Source organism: Cardiocondyla obscurior, linkage group LG06, assembly GCF_019399895.1.
Source record: "Cardiocondyla obscurior isolate alpha-2009 linkage group LG06, Cobs3.1, whole genome shotgun sequence".
Taxonomy (NCBI): domain Eukaryota; kingdom Metazoa; phylum Arthropoda; class Insecta; order Hymenoptera; family Formicidae; genus Cardiocondyla; species Cardiocondyla obscurior.
Window position 1 is genome coordinate 8,077,712 of NC_091869.1, and position 18,658 is coordinate 8,096,369.

At 31.0% G+C, this 18,658-nt stretch overlaps 7 protein-coding genes across 8 annotated transcripts; 4 read left to right on the forward strand and 3 right to left on the reverse strand.

Moving 5' to 3' along the window:
• The first annotated feature begins 162 nt into the window (after positions 1–162).
• On the forward strand, positions 163–1,419 carry LOC139103676 (uncharacterized). The gene is made up of 5 exons (XM_070658588.1): positions 163–480; positions 622–754; positions 825–942; positions 1,027–1,153; positions 1,258–1,419. Exons 1-5 carry the CDS (start codon positions 351–353, stop codon positions 1,287–1,289), a joined length of 540 nt encoding a protein of 179 aa, XP_070514689.1. The 5' UTR covers positions 163–350; the 3' UTR covers positions 1,290–1,419.
• On the reverse strand, positions 1,383–5,329 carry Twy (fas-binding factor 1 twitchy). Of its 2 annotated transcripts, XM_070658502.1 has the most exons (13): positions 4,947–5,329; positions 4,309–4,793; positions 4,014–4,205; positions 3,810–3,950; positions 3,545–3,744; positions 3,308–3,470; positions 2,929–3,220; positions 2,612–2,844; positions 2,388–2,531; positions 2,145–2,309; positions 1,737–1,858; positions 1,576–1,672; positions 1,383–1,494 (listed from the first exon to the last, which is right to left on the reverse strand). In XM_070658502.1, exons 1-13 carry the CDS (start codon positions 5,050–5,052, stop codon positions 1,420–1,422), a joined length of 2,415 nt encoding a protein of 804 aa, XP_070514603.1. In that variant the 5' UTR covers positions 5,053–5,329; the 3' UTR covers positions 1,383–1,419. The 2 variants fall into 2 exon arrangements, 1 of the variants encoding a protein (XP_070514603.1); XR_011545934.1 differs by lacking the exons at positions 1,383–1,494; positions 1,576–1,672 and having other exon boundaries at positions 2,006–2,309.
• Positions 5,330–5,410: 81 nt separating this feature from the next.
• LOC139103664 (protein phosphatase PTC7 homolog) lies at positions 5,411–7,802 on the forward strand. Its single transcript, XM_070658570.1, has 5 exons — positions 5,411–5,924; positions 6,473–6,652; positions 6,775–6,973; positions 7,084–7,340; positions 7,601–7,802. The coding sequence occupies exons 1-5, from the start codon at positions 5,675–5,677 to the stop codon at positions 7,648–7,650; spliced, it is 936 nt and encodes a 311-aa protein (XP_070514671.1). The 5' UTR covers positions 5,411–5,674; the 3' UTR covers positions 7,651–7,802.
• On the reverse strand, positions 7,672–12,143 carry Der-2 (Derlin 2). The gene is made up of 6 exons (XM_070658576.1): positions 12,008–12,143; positions 11,506–11,571; positions 11,160–11,327; positions 10,705–10,827; positions 10,262–10,425; positions 7,672–10,050 (listed from the first exon to the last, which is right to left on the reverse strand). The coding sequence occupies exons 1-6, from the start codon at positions 12,104–12,106 to the stop codon at positions 9,948–9,950; spliced, it is 723 nt and encodes a 240-aa protein (XP_070514677.1). The 5' UTR covers positions 12,107–12,143; the 3' UTR covers positions 7,672–9,947.
• A 351-nt stretch (positions 12,144–12,494) lies between these two features.
• Positions 12,495–15,038, forward strand: Rdgbbeta (cytoplasmic phosphatidylinositol transfer protein 1). The gene is made up of 8 exons (XM_070658596.1): positions 12,495–12,637; positions 12,816–12,964; positions 13,080–13,168; positions 13,326–13,333; positions 13,410–13,481; positions 13,562–13,660; positions 13,731–13,886; positions 13,996–15,038. The coding sequence occupies exons 1-8, from the start codon at positions 12,587–12,589 to the stop codon at positions 14,230–14,232; spliced, it is 861 nt and encodes a 286-aa protein (XP_070514697.1). The 5' UTR covers positions 12,495–12,586; the 3' UTR covers positions 14,233–15,038.
• An 83-nt stretch (positions 15,039–15,121) lies between these two features.
• On the reverse strand, positions 15,122–16,474 carry LOC139103274 (uncharacterized). The gene is given in 6 exon segments (XM_070657773.1): positions 15,122–15,263; positions 15,429–15,571; positions 15,574–15,631; positions 15,992–16,187; positions 16,269–16,345; positions 16,404–16,474. Coding segments are annotated over 6 exon segments (687 nt in total).
• A 34-nt stretch (positions 16,475–16,508) lies between these two features.
• LOC139103649 (RNA polymerase II subunit 5-mediating protein homolog) lies at positions 16,509–18,445 on the forward strand. The gene is made up of 2 exons (XM_070658521.1): positions 16,509–16,699; positions 16,825–18,445. The coding sequence occupies exons 1-2, from the start codon at positions 16,545–16,547 to the stop codon at positions 18,365–18,367; spliced, it is 1,698 nt and encodes a 565-aa protein (XP_070514622.1). The 5' UTR covers positions 16,509–16,544; the 3' UTR covers positions 18,368–18,445.
• Positions 18,446–18,658: the final 213 nt, after the last annotated feature.

An 18,658-nucleotide genomic window follows, 5' to 3' on the forward strand; every position in this document is an offset into this window, starting at 1 on the left:
CAATTTTACTTGTAATGATTCTTTTATCTATTTTATATATATATATTAAATACATTGTTCTCCTTCAAAATAAGAATAATTAAAAAATTTAATAACTAATAAGGCAAATGTTAATTTTAATTAAATCCGCTACGAGCCGCCACTATTTCAAGAAGAAGAAAAAGTATATATGATAATTCTGGAGTTGCAATTCTTGCATTTTCGTATTACACGCATAGAAGTTTTGAACATGTTTGAATCTATAACGAAAATAACTAAAGAACAGTATCAATAAAGTAAATTCTAATATTTTGATAAAATTAAATTTCAGAATAAGTTTTGTGTCGTACCTTTTAGTGAGTGATCTGAACATGGAAGACGTAGAACATTATATAAATATTGTGCAGCAAAAAACTCTTGCTAATCAACACAAATTGGCGCATATTGATAAAGAGATTAATGAATTCCAACTTTTGGTGAAGGAATCAGAAGACTTGAGACGTAAGCCCTGTCGGATTAATTTTTTATTAGAACTAATTATTCTGCTATTGAGAATTGTTGTTATATATATATATATATATATATATATATATATATATATATATATATATATTAATTAAATGAATAATTCATTGTTTGCAGGAAAAAGGGAACAATACATAGAGAATATCGCAAAACACCTTCGTACAATTACGTCATATAAACATTCAATACATAAATGTGTACACTCTACAAATGTTATCTCAGGTTTACCTGTTCCACATCATTACGCATCGTATGTACAACATAATTATACTAAGGTTTTCTTTCCAACACCATAAAATCTTGTTAACACTGTGTTTCAGAGATGTAACAGTGATGTTCACAGATATGATCAAATTCTTGAATAAAGTAGGAGTTATTTATAAAGCACTCATTAACAATGAGTCTAACACAGATTCTTTAACATTGATTCATAGTCTGGTAAATAAAAAAAATTATTCAGCTGTCAGAGGTGAAATGGGAATTTTTAAGCAAGTGTACTATATTTACCAATTTATCTTTTAGAAAAAGTGTGTAGAAGCAATAGCAAGTAATTTATATCAAACAAAATGCAGTATTACTCAATTAGAGGCACTGAAGGAAAATATAATAGCACTTAAACAAATGTTGGATAGTTTTGATAATGCTGAAGGTAATGTCTGATATTTATTATACTAATAAAAATGCATTTACTGTTTATTGAAAATAAGAAAATAATAACTGCTATAAGATATAGTGACTTAAAATTATTTTTAGGCGAGGACACTTACATTGACTCAAATCAATGATGATTCAACAAATAATGGATCAATTTTTCCATTTATTATTTAAAATATATAAAATATTCAACACATATATTTTTCACACAAAAAATATGTAATTTATTGATTGTTATATAAAAAATTTCATGGCAGGGTATTAGATGTATTGAATATTATCCAATTGATCATCCAGATTCAGTTTCAACATTACTAATTGAGGATCAATAACTTCCTAAAAAAAAATATATATTTTTTTTTAAATAAAATTATTAAATAAAATAATGTAACTTAAACTACATTATTTTCTTCTTACTCTAAAGTAAGTAGTAGCTTGAAACCCATTTTGTTGATTAGATAACATTCGTTTGTTCATGTAGTTGTATGGAGTATTTATACTTTTCAATTTTTCGCTAAAAAGAATTCAAAATTGTTTAAACATTGATATTTTGTACCGTTAAGAATAATTTAAATTACCTGGCCAAATTGACTTTCTCAAATTTGCTATAATGAGGATCGAATTCATCTTTATGCTCATTTTCAATGTGACTAGCATTTTTTAATACTTTTGCAGCTTCTTCATTTTTTACAAGTGCCATCTAGATAATTGATTAATTAACACAATATTACCTCGTTTATCTAAAACCATATGTATGTACGCTGAAAGGCAGATATAGCGACAGCAGCTAGCGAATGTGACTTTAGCTTTGTGTGCGTCGAGGATCACATGTGCCGCATGTACGTACCGCGTCGGCCGGATTGCCGAAGATTGATTTCCCCCGTTCTCTCATCCCCTGCCTCTGCCGCCTAGAGTTACGTATGCTAGCTGCTGTTGCCGCAGAAAACATCATATCTGCCCTTCGGGGTACATTGATTTATCATCACCTGTGTAAATCTCTCGAGATCTCGAGCACGTGCTAATAGTCTGTGTTCCCTTTTCTCTAAGGCTTGCTGATGTGCTTCAAGATATTTAATTTTTTCTTGCCACTTAAACCGTTCTTGATTCGCAAGTATAGTAGCATCTTGTGCTGCTTTTACAGCAGCTGCCGCCTAAAAAACAATATTTATTTTATTTGTTTCTCTAATATTCTACTTTAAAACATTATCCTTTTAATCTTTTTAATTTACCTCTATTTTTGTGATATTATCTGAATCACTTTTTATCGTCTTCAAAACTTCGAACTGTTTTATTTTAGCTGCAATTGCATCTTTCTCTTTTGTTAATACTTCTAGCTGTCGTTCTTGTTCGTTAAACCAAGATTCTTTTATAGTCTTATAATATAAATAATACACATTCAAATATTACTTATTAATCAGATAATTAAATATTAACTTTTAAATTAGATAGTTACCTGTAATTGTTTACGCTCCCATTGTACTTTTTCTTCGAATAATTCTTTTTCTTGTAACAAAGATTGTTCTCTTTTCTGTAATGTTTCTAGTGCCTGATTGAGCATGGCGCTTTTTTTCTCTAATTCGAGTATTAAATGTGTAACATGCGAATCTAATTTGTCCGCTACTTTTATTATTTTGTCATGTTCTCGTTGAAATAATTCTTGTTGCTTTTTTACTTCCACATTTCGTACTGTAATAATATGTAAAATAAATAAAAATTGCAATCTATTTAATTAATCTAATAAAGACTAATCTAATAGCATCTTAAACATACTTTGCATATCTTCTTCTTGATTTTTTAAATAATATTCTCTTAGCTTTACACTTTGGTCATCTCTTTGATCAGTCTTTTCTTGCACATTTTTTATATTGTCTATAATAAAATCAGTCTTTTGTAACAGATTTTGCAAGTCAGTCTTGTGAGTCGCTATGGTTGTCATAGCTAAATTTTCCATTTCTCTTATTTTCAATATATTTTCCATCGTATCAAAATGCTCTTTTTGCAGCATTTTTATATTTTGAGAATGGCGTTGATAAAGTTCTTCTACAAATTGTGCATGTTCTTTCTAAATAAATAATCCAAATTAATATATTGATAATAAAATTAATAAGAGACAAATTAACAATTTTTTTAATACTAAAAAATGCTATACCTTTAAATTCTGCAACTCTTCTTTGTAAGATGTCTCAATTTCTAACTTTTCATTTTTTAACTTTTTAATCTTTGTCTCATAATCTGCTTCTAAATATTCAAGTTCTTGCTGCGTTCTCTTCTCCATTATATCAGTTTTTTCATGTAAAAAACTTATCTGTCGTCTTAAAAATAAAATCAAAATTAATTTTTGGGTAAAAAATATTTAATATTTTAATTTAATAATAATTCTACTTACTTATATGATTCATCTAGAATCATTATCTCATTTTCGTACTTTTCATTTAAGCTATGTAATTTCACTGATAAATGAGAATTTTCTAATTCTAATTTATAAATTGTATTTTCATAGTCTATGTTTTTTGAAGTTAATCTATTATGTGTGCCTTCCAAATTTGCATTTACATTAGAAGTAATTGGAACAGCCATTGTGCTGGACTGTAATATGCATAATATAATGTAATAAAAAAATATATATAAAAAAAAATTATTTTAAAACTTACTGTAAAATAATTCCCTTTTTCTTGTTTCTCATATTCATTACTTTTTATTTTTTGATTGTCTGATAATTTTGACAATCTTTCTTTCTCATATGGCAGTGACTTTGCTTCTGTTATTTTGTCCTCATATAATACATTTGCCACCTATAATAAATAATTTTTTTAAATAAAATAATTTTTACAACATATTCTAATGCTACTGCTTACCTCTTGAATAATTTTATCAGAGCTGGATCTACTGTGCTTACTGAATGATTCTTCAATAGGTATTATCTTATTCTGAACATCACTACTTTTATCTTCTGGTGCTTTTTTAGATTCCAACCAATCTGGGAAGTGCTCTTTAGATTCCAATTTCTGTTTATTAAGATCTGCAGATCCTGTATGCCTTTCTATTGTCTTAAACACAGAATTATTAAATAAAATAGAATTCTATTAATAAAAAACAAAATTAAAATATCAGAATATTTTAAATAGACAAGTCTATTGAATTTATATTTACTGTTTGTTCAGCTTGATTTGACATGCTCAAGGAAAATAATCCTAAAGGATCATTAATGATCTCTGAAGTTCTCTTGCCTCTACGAGGTTCTCTCATTCCCAAAACTGTTGGGGCATATATTGAATGCTGCATCTTAGAAACCTCAGCTGTAGGCTGTGTCACTTCTAGTTCTACCTGTACAGGCTTTTTATTAACTGATTCTTTGGATGGAGACTTATATGATATGTCTTTAAATAAGTCTTGCATGAATGACTTTTTTATTTTATCATCTGATGCTTTTGGCTTTTCAATTCCTATAGCACTTAGTGTAGATGTCGAGCCTATTTCTTTTTCATCTGGCTTTGAGCTTGACAATGATTCATTTGAAATTTTTTTACTGAAAAAATCATCTATTAAACTTCGTTTATCTTTTGTTGCTGATAAATTTTTTGGGCTTGATGACAAATCTTCGTTATCAGCTAGCAAACCAGCTAATGGATCCTCATCTACAAATAATATAAATAAATTAACAAAATAATCTATAGAATAGTAGCATATATAAAAACATAAGAAATCTATAAAGACTTTGCTAAACATTCTCATTAGGAAAACCTAATATTTACATAGTGTACATATTGACTAGTATAATTGAACTAAACCTGCAAAGGTAATTTTTTTTTTGCTATTATCAGCAAATGAATTTCTTTTAAACGTATTGCTAAATAACTTGTCATCCAAGCTATCCATATCCTCCACGTCTATCATTTCGTATCTGTGCGACAATTTCAATCATTCGTGAAATAAATTACAATTAATATAACTTGTGTTTTGCCAATTACTACCCCAGTCGTATAGTCAATTGACTTTAATATTAATAATAAAGCCAAATAAAGGTACGTGTCACATGCAATGTAATACTCGCAATACAATTGGTCAATTTCTGTAGCTCGTCGTATCCATTGTAAACCTGGTTTTATGGCGAACCTAAAGACCAAAGTCTAATCAGACTCGACGCCAGCGCGCCACGTGATCGCGCACCAAGTCGATCACCGAACCTTTTTCCGTGTGCTCCTTCGTTACCTTCGTGCAGTCCGTACCTCGGTGTGGTGAATGAACGATAAGCGTGAGGGTGATCGTGGCCAATTTCGCGTCACACGGTTTCTCGTCCGTGGGTCCTGACAGAGAACGCGAGGGGAGGAACAAGAACAGGGGAAAAGGAAAAATGACTCTCAGGCAGTTGTGAGCTGAGGATTATTTCAAGTCGGATAGCAAGACGAAGTATAAGGGAATGCGCGTCGTGATGTTGCCGCTGGTGCTGGTCGCACGCTGGTCCTCATCGTTGTCGCCAGCGTCGTGAGCAGTGGCAGTACCGCGTGCCAGTATCGCGATGCAATCCATCTACTGGACTGGACGATTGCTATCGCGCGCGCTCTGGAACGGCATCGCGAGCTACAACACCGCGTGCACCAGCGAGCAGCAACCGAGCCCAGCCGTCGTATGCGTCAGGCGCCGCGAGGCCTCGCTCATCTCCGCCGTGTGCGGTTTTCCGAAAGACTTTGCTCGCGGCCGGATACGCAGAGGTCAATTCGGCGACGACGCCTGGTTCACTGCCAGATTCAGAAAGGCCGAAGTCATAGGTGGGAGTCTATCTGCATTATCGCATCTTCTCTTGGCACTAGGAGTTCGCTTCTTACAGCTGCTTTCGAGAGTTTTGTTTTCCTTGTAACACCGCGTTTATACCCGTTTCACACCCCAACAAAAGACATAGCTAGAGAAATGCTACTTTTTTTTATTTCTACATTTCCTTATAATTCTATAATTTATTTCTCTAATATTTTTCTGGGAGAGAAAAAAAAACTTGGTATTTTTAATGGCATTATTATGCTTATGTTGCTGCATGCTTAACATTAATATGTATATATTTTGTATATATTACATTAGAATAAACAAAGAAAAAAATCATACAGCTAAATAGAATAAAACATTAAATTTACATCTGTAGAATTATTTATACAAAAATAAAGATGTAACTTGGAAATAACAAAGAATTCTAGATCACGAAAAAAAAAGAAAGAAAAAAGATTAATTTTAAACTTTGAAATTACTTTGTTATAAATGTAAGATTGACTGATAGTTAATTAAATCAATTATCTTATATCAATGAATAAATACCTTGTAATTTTAGGTGTGGCTGATGGTGTAGGGGGATGGCGACATTATGGAATCGATCCCGGGGAGTTTTCTAATTTCCTAATGAGAACTTGTGAGAGGCTAGTCTCTATGGGCAGATTTACACCTACAGAACCAGCTGGCTTATTAGCACGTAGTTACTATGAATTATTAGAAAATAAACAACCAATATTAGGTGAGTAAATTATCTTTGACCACAAAAAAATTAAAAATAATGTACTAGGTGTTTAAAATAATTATTAATTACAGATATCCTGGAACTATTTCTGGCATTGTTTAATTTTTTTTTTTTTTTAGGTAGCAGCACCGCATGCGTAATAGTTCTCAATAAAGAAACTAGCAGCATTTACGCAGCTAATATAGGAGATAGCGGCTTTGTAGTTGTGCGAAGAGGAGAAGTAGTACATCGGTCTTCGGAGCAACAACATTACTTCAATACTCCCTTCCAATTGTCGCTGCCACCTCCAGGTCATTCTAATCTAGTACTTCGCGACAGGTAATTATTTTTCATTATATTTTTCCAGATTTCTGTAATAGTACATATTAATATTTATATTATGTTATTGTACTTTATAAAAATAATAATAATTACATTTTTTTTTCTAGTCCAGAATCTGCTGACATTTCTAGTTTCGGAGTCGAAGATGGCGATGTAATCCTTCTGGCAACCGACGGAGTATTTGACAATGTGCCTGACCAGTTGCTAGTCACCGAGATGCGTAAGGTTGAAGGCGAGAGAGACCCAACAAAAATACAATGCGTCGCTAACACGATAGCGTGGATGGCACGTCGTTTGGCGTTTGACGGCGCCTTCATGTCTCCGTTTGCTCAAAATGCCCGAGAAAATGGGATTGATGCAATAGGTATGTAAAAGAAAAAAAAAAAACTTCATTGATAGTTTAAACTACATTTTAAACAGTAATATTTTTCCTGGAAAGAAAAATTGCTTTATGTAACGATATCTTTATAAATTAATCATAAGATAAATTTACAATATAATACTTTTTTTTTAAAAGAAAAATATTAATATAATTTTTTGCTTGCTAATATCAACACATAAAAACATTTTTAATTAAAAATAGTTGACGAAAAAGCGTGCCAAAGTCGATTTTAAACGTTTTAGGTGGTAAACCGGACGATATCACGGTGCTCTTAGCAACAGTGGCGATATGATAAACAATAAAAAAACAAGTGTACAATAGAGCCCTGATGATCATTGTATTATAGTCCATGTCATTGCGTATATGTATTTAGTTATACATCATATTAATCCTATTACGCTAATCATTATTATTTAAATCAAAATAAATGGTTTTGTAAAATCACTTATTCTATTCATTTCTTTACAGCTTTTCGACCATTATTAAGATAATTTTTGGTGATTGCGGATGTGTTTATTAAAGTTTACTCTTTCAGCATCTATATGCTATATTCTTGCATGCCCATTTTTTGTGAATTTATTTTACTGTAAACATTTACGTCTAAAAAAGTATTTAAAACTTAGTCAATAATTAAGGTAGGATTAACAAGAAAATATAGTCTTCATACTAATTAAGACATTGAAATAGTTAATGCAAACACTTCCTAACGGGCACCAATCAAGGATGTAATCATTATTAACTGATTAGAATTACAATATTAACGTTTAAGAAATTTCAAAAATAATTTAAAAGTCTAGAATTATAATATTTATATAAAAATTAGATATATTAAATATTGATTGATATCAGAATGCAAGAAAAACTTCGTGCAAAAGAAAATTAATTTAAATTATTATTTAGAAATAATCTATATTGAAAGATTCACATTTATTAAGATATCATAACACACGACGTTCACAAGAATTACCAAAAAAGTTACATCCAAGCTGGTTATTCATCATACGTAACTAAAAGTCCATCTTTTTTAAAAAGAAAAAATTTTAAAAATGTAAAATTACACTAAAATTTAACTTTCGCTTTCAAAAATTTGAATAATTAAAAATTTAAGAAATAAAACAAAATTTGCTTCAACAATAGATTAATAATATTAAGATTAATAATCTTTAAAGTTATTTCTCTATTGTTCTTATGAAAAGAAAATAACCAACGAAAGAAGCAACGGTTATTAATTACGATTAATAAAGGTCTCAGTTATATTCATATAATACATAATATACACATATAAACAAAGTGGGAAGTGTATGTATATATATTATTTCTTTAATTTATATTTAACGATTTGTACTTTGTAGATGTTATCTAAATTACACTTCGCTACGATAATAAATATAAATAAATGCTTTAGTACACTTTGAAATAGTCTCTCTTGCACAATGACATTTTCTCCTTTCTCTCTCTCTCTCTCTTACTTTCTCTCCCCCTTCTTCTTTTCTATCGACACTTGCAAGAACTATGAGCACGATTAGTATATCACAAAAGTACCACCGACCACAAATATCTTACAAAAGTGACATTCTTTTGACATAATAAATTTAATTAACTTACAAGCGAAAAATTACGATTCTCATGCTAAATTAAAAATTCATATTTTATATATAGGTTTAACCCATGGAATGCCAATCCAGTTGCACTTGTGTATAAAAAAAAAATACTATTTCTACTGGATAATTTTGAAATCTACAGATATAAATCTACGAAAATTTTATACTTGTTATCACTAAAATTTTTTACTAGCTACAATATATTTATAAGTTATTATATACAATACAGATTGTGTATATAAACAGCTTAAAAACTAATAGCATTTAATATTATAAATAAATTATTAATTCTTTTATAATTTTAAACTCATTCGTAAGTTGTTAGAAAATTTAGAATTAAAAATTCAAATGTTTACGATGATGGTTGCGAAATGGTTACGTATTCTGAATAGAAAAATTTAGTCATTATTTTGTGATAACGTTAAAAGCGCAACGTTTGGCTTCCAAAGAGTTAACATTATGATAGAAATCGGATACAGAAATAAGCATCAAAAATTATGTATGAATGTGCAAATGGAATTTAAGGAAATCAGTAGCAGACTTATTAGTGCTAAACGCTTATCTCTGTAATTTTTTTTCTTTTTATGCAGAGTGTATAAGTATTCGTACGCTTTCTTTCGCTTACCTTTCTTTGAAAGATTTAAAATTGGTTTACTCCCGACAATTTGATTATTATTATAGGTTATATATAATCATAATTTGTTAAAATACTATTTAATTAGATATTCTGCCAATTTGTATGAAAAATATCAGCTGCAGGCTTTTTAAAAGATTTGATGAAACAAAATTTTTCTGTAATGATGGATTTCTTGATCTTATACACTCTGTATATTATCTTTTACATGTGTCTCATTATACATCTTTGCATACAAATCTGGGCACTAAATTGTCAATTATTCCAAAGGAACAATGATGAAAACACGTATTTCCGCAACGTCTTTGGGCAATTTGATATAAACAGCACTGGGAAGAGATTGCTGAATCTTAATCATTGCACGTTGGCTTCCTGTCCCCAGTTAAAACCGCCTGGTCGATCTTCAGGCGGTGGCATGTAATCTGGATCCTCGGGATGTGCGTCAAACAAAGTCTTACTAAGAACGAAAGAAATGTTATATATTCATTTCTCTTGTCGATGAATCTATCACTTGCTCAATAATTATCTAACTTTAACACGATTCTCGATAACTACTTTTAATTTATAATTAAATTACTAAATAAATTATTAAACTTATTGATTAATAATCACATATTCAATCGTAGTTTCAATTTTGAATGAAAACGTAAGAAAATTATGTTACGTACAGTATTTGCGGAGTTTTCAGAATTCGGAAACCACCTCTTAATCGGGGAAATACATCTTCTGCAAAATAGTAAGTATGTCCTACTGCCATTCCTACCAGGTCAACCCATATCGCATTGCCAAGCAATACAGAAAAGCCTAACAGCACCCACGGTAAGTACGGAGCCTGAAAACAATAAAAGTCAGTAGTAACAATCGCGTAACATATCTGTTTCATGACACAAGCCAAAATGATGTAACAGCTCTTTAATTCGCATAAGATATTTTTCCTTAATCTTATCCCTGAAATATTTAAGTTTTTCAATGTATATAATACAAAAAAAGTAAAAAATAAATAAATAAATAAATAAAAAGAATAAAATTATATTAAAAAAGTGAATATATAGACTGCAATAATATGAAGATAAATCTGAATTGTGCATTCATTTTTATAAATATAACTTACTTGGAAGTTCAGAAGTCCAAAGAAGTTCATCCTAACAAAAGGATTTCGTCTTGACCACACGTACACCAACATTATTGTGAATGCATGTCCCAAAAATAATAAATTGACGAAGAATGCAAAAGTCTATACATAAGTTAAAGAATAACAGCAGGGTACTTTTAATAAAGCTATTATACACCTCAGGTAACACTTATACAGGGTATCCGAAATAAAATGTCAAATTGTAAAACTGTGGGTAGGAAATTAGAATTGCGAATTCAGCGAATTTTCCAAATCTATACAGGACTTTTTGTCTACAATTAAATTTCCCTTTTATTTTAAACACCCTGTATAATAATAAATTATAATTATCATTATATTTGTCATACACGTTACTATTCCAAGTTGTTAATTATGATTATTAAGATAATTTAATTATTAAAAAACGATAACAATTAACATTTAGCCAAGGATACAATCATGCATATTCCTCCAAAAATGAACATCATCACGAAATCAGCTGTTCTCCTGCGAAAAGATCCTTCCTCTAACATACGGCAATATCGATATGTGAAGATCATGTTGAATAACAAGTTGAATCCAATGTTTCCAAAGAACAAGAATGTTGTTATCAATCGCCATATCTAAAATAATTCAATATAATAATAATGTAAAAAGCTTGTAATTGTATTCCTAGCTGTCACAGCATTTGACAAATGATGAATGTATATGTTCTTTCACTGAAAATAATGACTCTCAGACTACCTTACATAACAAAATCAAGTATTTCATATAGCTATTTAAATATCTGCATTATCATACCTGATACTGTTCCACAATGAGAATAGGATTGAAATACAGTTGAAATGGGGATACCAAATCTAATTGCTGAAACATTTAAAGTAGTTACATTCCTGGTAACCGACTGTATCTCATAATTTATTCAAGTCTTTATTAGTCATTCAATTAAACTTTTTCCTTGGTCATCGTTAATTTTTTTTTTTTTTTTTTTTTTTTTTAAGTAAATTTTTGTACAATTGTTATAAAAGTATTAGAGTGATATTTCAATTGCCAAGCATACTTGAACGCAAGTATTAACTTGAAACTCACAAGTATAATCAAATCAAATGTAACAGACGGGAAGTTTCGACAATCTAAGAGGTTGGAGATGATGGAAAAATAAGTCGGTAATCTATGGATGAAGTCGTCGGTGATAGTTAAGAACTGTCGTGCGCGGTCGAGGGTCGAGGGTCGAGGGTCGAGGGTCGAGGGTGAAGGATGAAATGTGGAGGGTGGAGAGTGAGAAAAGACGCGAGATAAATACCACGGCGAGGGTCGTGATGACACAGGCTGTGGTATAAGCCCGCGTCACCACGGGCATCTGCATGTACTCGTGCCATAACGCTTCGTAGGCCATTGGCATTGGATTGTCGGCGATCTCGCGCCCGTGTTCCTTCCTTCGCACCGAGACCTCGCAGCTGCACTCACGCCGCTCGCCAGTCTTGCCCGTTTCACCATCGCATGTCGCACCGAATACGCGACAATGTTACCTGCACATCGTACTCCCCGTAACGCGAATTTCCGCCGACTGCACACGACGTCGATTTCTGTACACGTAACACGTGAAACTGTCAGCAAGCAAGCGTCTAGGGGACTCGGCTCGCGTCGATCAGCGTAGTACTTTGCCACCGTCGGGTTGCCGCATCTGCTCATCGATCATCGCGCGAAACGGCGAACTTTACTCGTAGCCGCCGTGGATTGTTTATTCCAGTTCCACCGAGTTCCACGCAACGTCGATCGGACGAAAAAAAATCGAAACCACGAAACGTCTACCGTACTCTAGCTGCACGTAAACGGGACCGGTTAATCGTCGCGCGTGATTCAACAGTCGAAATAATCGAGGATGGTTCTCACGAAGGAGTACCGCATTTGCATGCCGCTCACCACGGAAGAGGTAACCTTTGTGGTTTGCACTCGATGCACTTGTTCAATTATTTACCCGACAGGTGAAAGTGTTGACCTATTCACCTGAAAGTTAGCATTGCTCTGACGTTACGTGTCATTTCTTCCCTCGAAAGAGAATCGTTTTTATAAGAATTATCTTTTAATAATCGATCAATTTCTTTGCACAGTATCGCATTGGCCAGCTATATATGATTGCCAGACACAGTCACGAACAGTCGGATAACGACGAGGGAGTTGAAGTGGTGGAAAACGCAGTTTGCGAAGATCCTGTTCATGGGAAGGGTCAATTTACTGAAAAAAGAATTCATTTGTCCAGGTAAGTCTTGGTGTCAGATAAAGAACATCTGAAATACATCCAGGATCATAGTGTAGTAAGTTTAGTAACTTTATAGTTTGCTTTTGTAATAAACATGGTCTTGTTTTTCTTACAGTAAACTACCTTACTGGATTCAATCTATTTTGCCACGAATATTTTATGTGACGGAAAAAGCATGGAACTATTATCCTTTTACCATCACAGGTACATGCTATTTTGTTATATCATAATCACTTGACTCTTTTAGACTTGGTACAAATGACAATCCTTGAATCTTGTCCTTTTTTTATTTGTTATTAAAAAACATAACTTGTATTATATTTTGTTTCCTTGCATATTTGTTCATTCCTGATGACTGCAGAATATACTGTGAGTAACATTCAGCATAAGTATTAGTATATAATTTACTATTAATTTTAAGCTTTTTTTTTTTTTTTTTTTTCAGTGTTCCTTTATACCAAAATTCCACATAGAGATAAATACACGGTATGAAGACAACAATGGCTCTACAGAAAATGTAAATCTCATTATTGTTTGTTTACTGTATTTTGTTATTATATTTTAACATAACATAATGATTGTATTACTGAATTATAGTGCTTAGGACTATCACCCATTGAATTAATTCATCGAGAAGTTGATTTTGTGGATATTGCATATGACGAGATCTCTGCAAAACATTACAAAGAGGAAGAAGTACATTTGTTATATTTACCTATGTTTAATTTTTAATATAAATTTTATTCTAATTGAATGCCTTAAATAGGATCCAAAGTACTTCCAGTCGAAGAGAACAGGTCGTGGTCCTTTAGTTGAAGGCTGGAGGGATACAACACAGCCTATAATGTGCTCGTATAAATTGGTTCACGCCTCGTTCGAAGTCTGGGGCATGCAAACACGTGTAGAAGATTTTATACATAGAGTAAGTTTGTCTAAATAATTTTCGCCCGTCTTATATCTCAACTCTGTATAATAAAAAGACTAAAGATCTTATCCAATAAAAATATGTATCGTGATATATGTGATTTTAGTGTATAAGGGATATTCTCCTGTTGGGTCACAGACAGGCTTTCGCTTGGATTGACGAGTGGTATGATATGACTTTGGAAGACGTAAGACAATATGAGCAAAAGATGCAAGCTGAAACAAATGAAAAAGTCAGGTTGAAAAATCAACTTGATGAAAAACAGACCACTGATGTGCCATCCTCGTCTAATCCAACCACCCCGAAATCACCCACACAACGATCGTGGTTTTCTTGGTCGTAGCTACAATTAGTGAAATAATTGATTCCGAGTTTTACGGTAATTTTTGGTCTCTGCGGTTAACATTATATGAAAGAAATGAACGGCATTCTCTATTGCTCATTATTTTATGTTTCAGAGAATGCGCAAATCAATCGTGACATATTCTATAAATAAATTTTACATTAAATTAATTAATAGTTTTATTGAAATAATAACATGTTCTGAAAATAAAAGTAATTTTAGAAAATGTAAATAAATCTAATGAAAGATCATTATTGTTAGTCTAATTTTAAGTAGTATTTTTTATAGGAGAAAAATCTATCAAGAGCTGATTATTGATGAAAATTTTAATTTCATATTTAAAAAATAATAATTATTTTTATTAAAGGAATATGTCGTTGATTGCTGCATTTCTTGGAATGTCCTGTATACATAGGTGTAGTTTCATACACTTTCCATACGTAGGTTTATCGTAAAACGACTTTTACGTAATTTCGTATTATAGAACAATACATCTGGTAATATTGTATTTTGTATGCGATTGCACAATTAAATTACAAAAATGCCTAAAAAAATTTGGTCTAAATTGTTTCATAAAATAATATATAACTTATTTTTAAAGTGAATCATAAAGTTTAGCAGCACACTTTAATCACATCTTGTATATGCAAATAAGTTTCACTCTGTTTTAATCGCGTATTAGAAATAAATTATTTTTATTGTATAAAGATCTAGCATAATTTATTTACAATGTATGAAATTTTTATTTGCATTTTGATGTATAAAAGCACTGAAAAATATATGAAAATAAATGTGTTTGCAAATAATTTACCTCTTGTTTAAATAATAATAAAAGTGATTCGGTTAATTTACATAGAAACAATTACAACAATATAAATATATTAATTTATTAAAAAATAAGAGTTTGTGATTCTGTATGAATGCTATATTGTTCATCACGATGACATTGCACGGCGGCTTCCGTAATTAATTCGTTGAACTTGGCCGCTACTTGTTTCTACCTTATCAAATCGTTAGACTACAGAGTAAAGCCAAAATAAATTACCTAAAAAAAATATATTTTTGGATTGTGCTTTGTAAAATAAAATTTATACGCATAACTTTTTGTAATTTGACCAGAATAGAAAAAAAATTCTATAAAATATTTTGTAATTATTATAAATAATGTGTAATATTACGGATAAAATTAAAAATAAAACATTGATAAAAGTGCAACTGGTAATGGAGATCCACGCAATTTAGAATATTCAGATGGAGGCCTTGAAAGAGTCAAGTGCCTTAAAAGATCCAAGACATAGGTCAGAAGTTCGACGTGACAACCACTAACATCCTGTTTAATAAAAGACCTAAAGCATCTTACGCAATAACTTAATTTTCCACACTTGGATTGTCAGCTAATCATACGTGAAATAAGATATTTAATTAAATTTTGTTTATATTTAAATAAATAGAATACTACATTTTTTTTATGTCTAATGTTAAAAAGAATTTTAACAAATTAAAAATTTATTAATTTAGCGTATAGAAAATTTGACTGTTATCAAAAATTCGTTTGTCATCAAAATTTTAATTTTAGCTTTAACGCTGATATCGTCACCAGAACGGTATTTCGCTGACAATGGATATACATATATGAACGTTTATCGACGTACATTGCATTTTTTACTTTTAACGATAAATAAATTATAACGAATATTCATCGTTCTTATTTTTTCGCACAATATGACTTTAATTTTTTATTTGTATTTATTAAGGATCAATTTTTGCATAGGTATGTTGCGGCATAATTAGATTTTTTAGGTGGTTGAGATAAATTTGTAAAGCCGCCGAGCATTCTACAGCTGCATTATTTGAATCTTTAAAATTAGATTTATGACCTTTCTTCAAAGAATTCAGGATATACTGTCGAATCTCACAACGACCTGCTCGTCGAAACAGTCCTTCCACTTTAGCATCTTAAGGGGATAATTAATAGAATTAAATTATCATATTGTTGCATACAATATGTAAATTTGTAATATCTGAAATAAGCTTACGCTTTAAAAAAAAATGTTCAAGTATTTTCACTATGTCTAAAGATTTTTTAGATATTACGTCGTCATCTGCATTTCGCCTAAAGATTGAAAAATGCGGAAGTAAATATTAAGAAATAAAATGAGCAAACAATTTACTTAAAAATTAACGGATGTGTATAGGAAATGATTGATGCAACGCGGAAACATTTTTCTCTTAAAAATCGCATGTCCTTGCTGCGTTCTTCATATACGAGCTTATAAAGAATCGTCGTGATTCCTTCATTTGATTTTTTAAGAATGTCGACGATGACACTTTCTCGTCGTTATTTGTTATTTTATTTATTCGTGAGTTCGACTCTAACTTATGGATCATCTCGAAGGATTCCTAGAGGAGCATCCTGTCCTTCGTGTAGTCAAGATTGCCCAGAAGCTTTAACCGTCAAATTACCACGGTAAGAATATAATTCAAGCTCGACTTAAATTTTCAAGTTTAAGAACAATAAAAATTTAAATAATTTTAATATAAAAAGTTTAAGTGTACAATTTAAAATAATTTAGTTAAATTAAACTGTTTCAGAGATTCTCAAGAATTAAATCTGCGAGATTTTTCCATCACTTCGTATCAAAATTCTCCTTATTTTCGTTTAACACAAGAAAGAATGTCTCAAGATGAAGTACACGATAACATTCTATTGAATCACAATTCGATGTTCCACGGAAACAGAAAGTTTCCTCAACAGCAGTCAAACCAAAACCGTTTTAACAATTCTCCAAAATTTTTAGACAGACAAGAAACATTTTCTCAGAATGAACCTGCAAGCAAATATCCTCTTGTCGTTCCATCAAGACGAATTTTCGATAGATCGGAAAATCTGTTCTTTAGAAATCCTCGGAATAAAAATTCAGAATTTTTGTCAGAAGATGATAAAATGATGAAAGATAACAAAAGAATCCAAGAGATTTCTACAAGAGTAAAATCTTTGTGGAAAAATTCAAGGGACACTTCTGCCACTCAGCCAGAAAGATCTTTTTTTAAAGTTGAAAATATTCATCAACCTCCTCAAGAAGATGCCATTGACAAAGAAAGAAGTGCAATCAAAAAGTTTTCGAGCTCTGCCAATCAATTTAAATATTCTCAAGAGAGATATAATCCTGTAGAATTTGACTCGTCAGAAGTTGAGCGTATCCCTTATAAATCTTATAATAAAGACACCGAACTTTCAGAATCAACGGAAGAACTTTTTGATGATTGGGATGTCGCCAAGGAATCGTCACAATCTTCGAATTTGGATCGTCTTAGAAATAATCCTTTGGAAGTACATCCTGCAAAAGAAACGGAAATTACTGTCAAAAACGATAATAAAAAAATTAATTCTAATTATAATTATAATATCCCCCAAAATTCACATATCTGGAAATTAAGAGAGAATGAAAAATTTTTCGATTCTTCGATAAGAACAAACCCCAGACTTTTTAAAAATAAAGATGATAAAGATGTGAAAGAATATTTTGAAGACGAGACCGAACAGAATAGTGTCGAAGTTGTACGAGATAATCCACATATTCTTTCTCAGAACACTTGGAAAGATACAGAAAACGAAGAGCTCCTCGACAATTTGGATTTCATAGATGAAAATTCGCAAGAAACCGAAGAATTAGAATTATATTCAGAAAGAAATAATAAATACTCCCAAGAAAAAGACGTAATTTTTCAAGACGAAGCGTATACCAGTGCTGAAATTACTCACGCACCTACGATTACTGCTCATAACGCTTATATAATTCCTCGCTACTTAAATATTGTAAATGTAAATGATAAAAATTATCCTATCAAATCTGAGATGCAGGAATTATCAGAAATTGAAAACAGTGTACGTGCGATATCCGAAGAAGGTATGAATCAAAGATTTTTCGAAGACGAAACTGTTGTAGAAAACAGAGGACATGTTCAAGATTTAATATTTCCTAAAAATACATTCGAGAAAGAATACTCTAATTCCGCTGCTGATAAACAAAATGATACAAGAACCAAGAACGAGACTGTGACTAAAACTGATCTTGATATATCAGACAACATGGAAGATCTTTCATTAGAAACAACCGAAAATTCACCCGTGTAATTTTTTATTAAATTTTCTTGACGACGAATAATAAAACATTTAATTGCTTCTAATACGAAAAAAAAATTATTAACCTAATCTAAAAATAGAAAATTATTATTTTTAAATGTTAATGTATTAAATACATGTTATAAATTTTTTTTGTATACAAATATAATAAAGTATAAAGTATAAATTAAAAACTTTATCTAAAAATTTACTAATTATAAATATAAAAATCATTACTAATTAAAAAATTTGCCAGTAATAATTTGCATTGCATTACGATAACGTTAAATAGACACATAATTT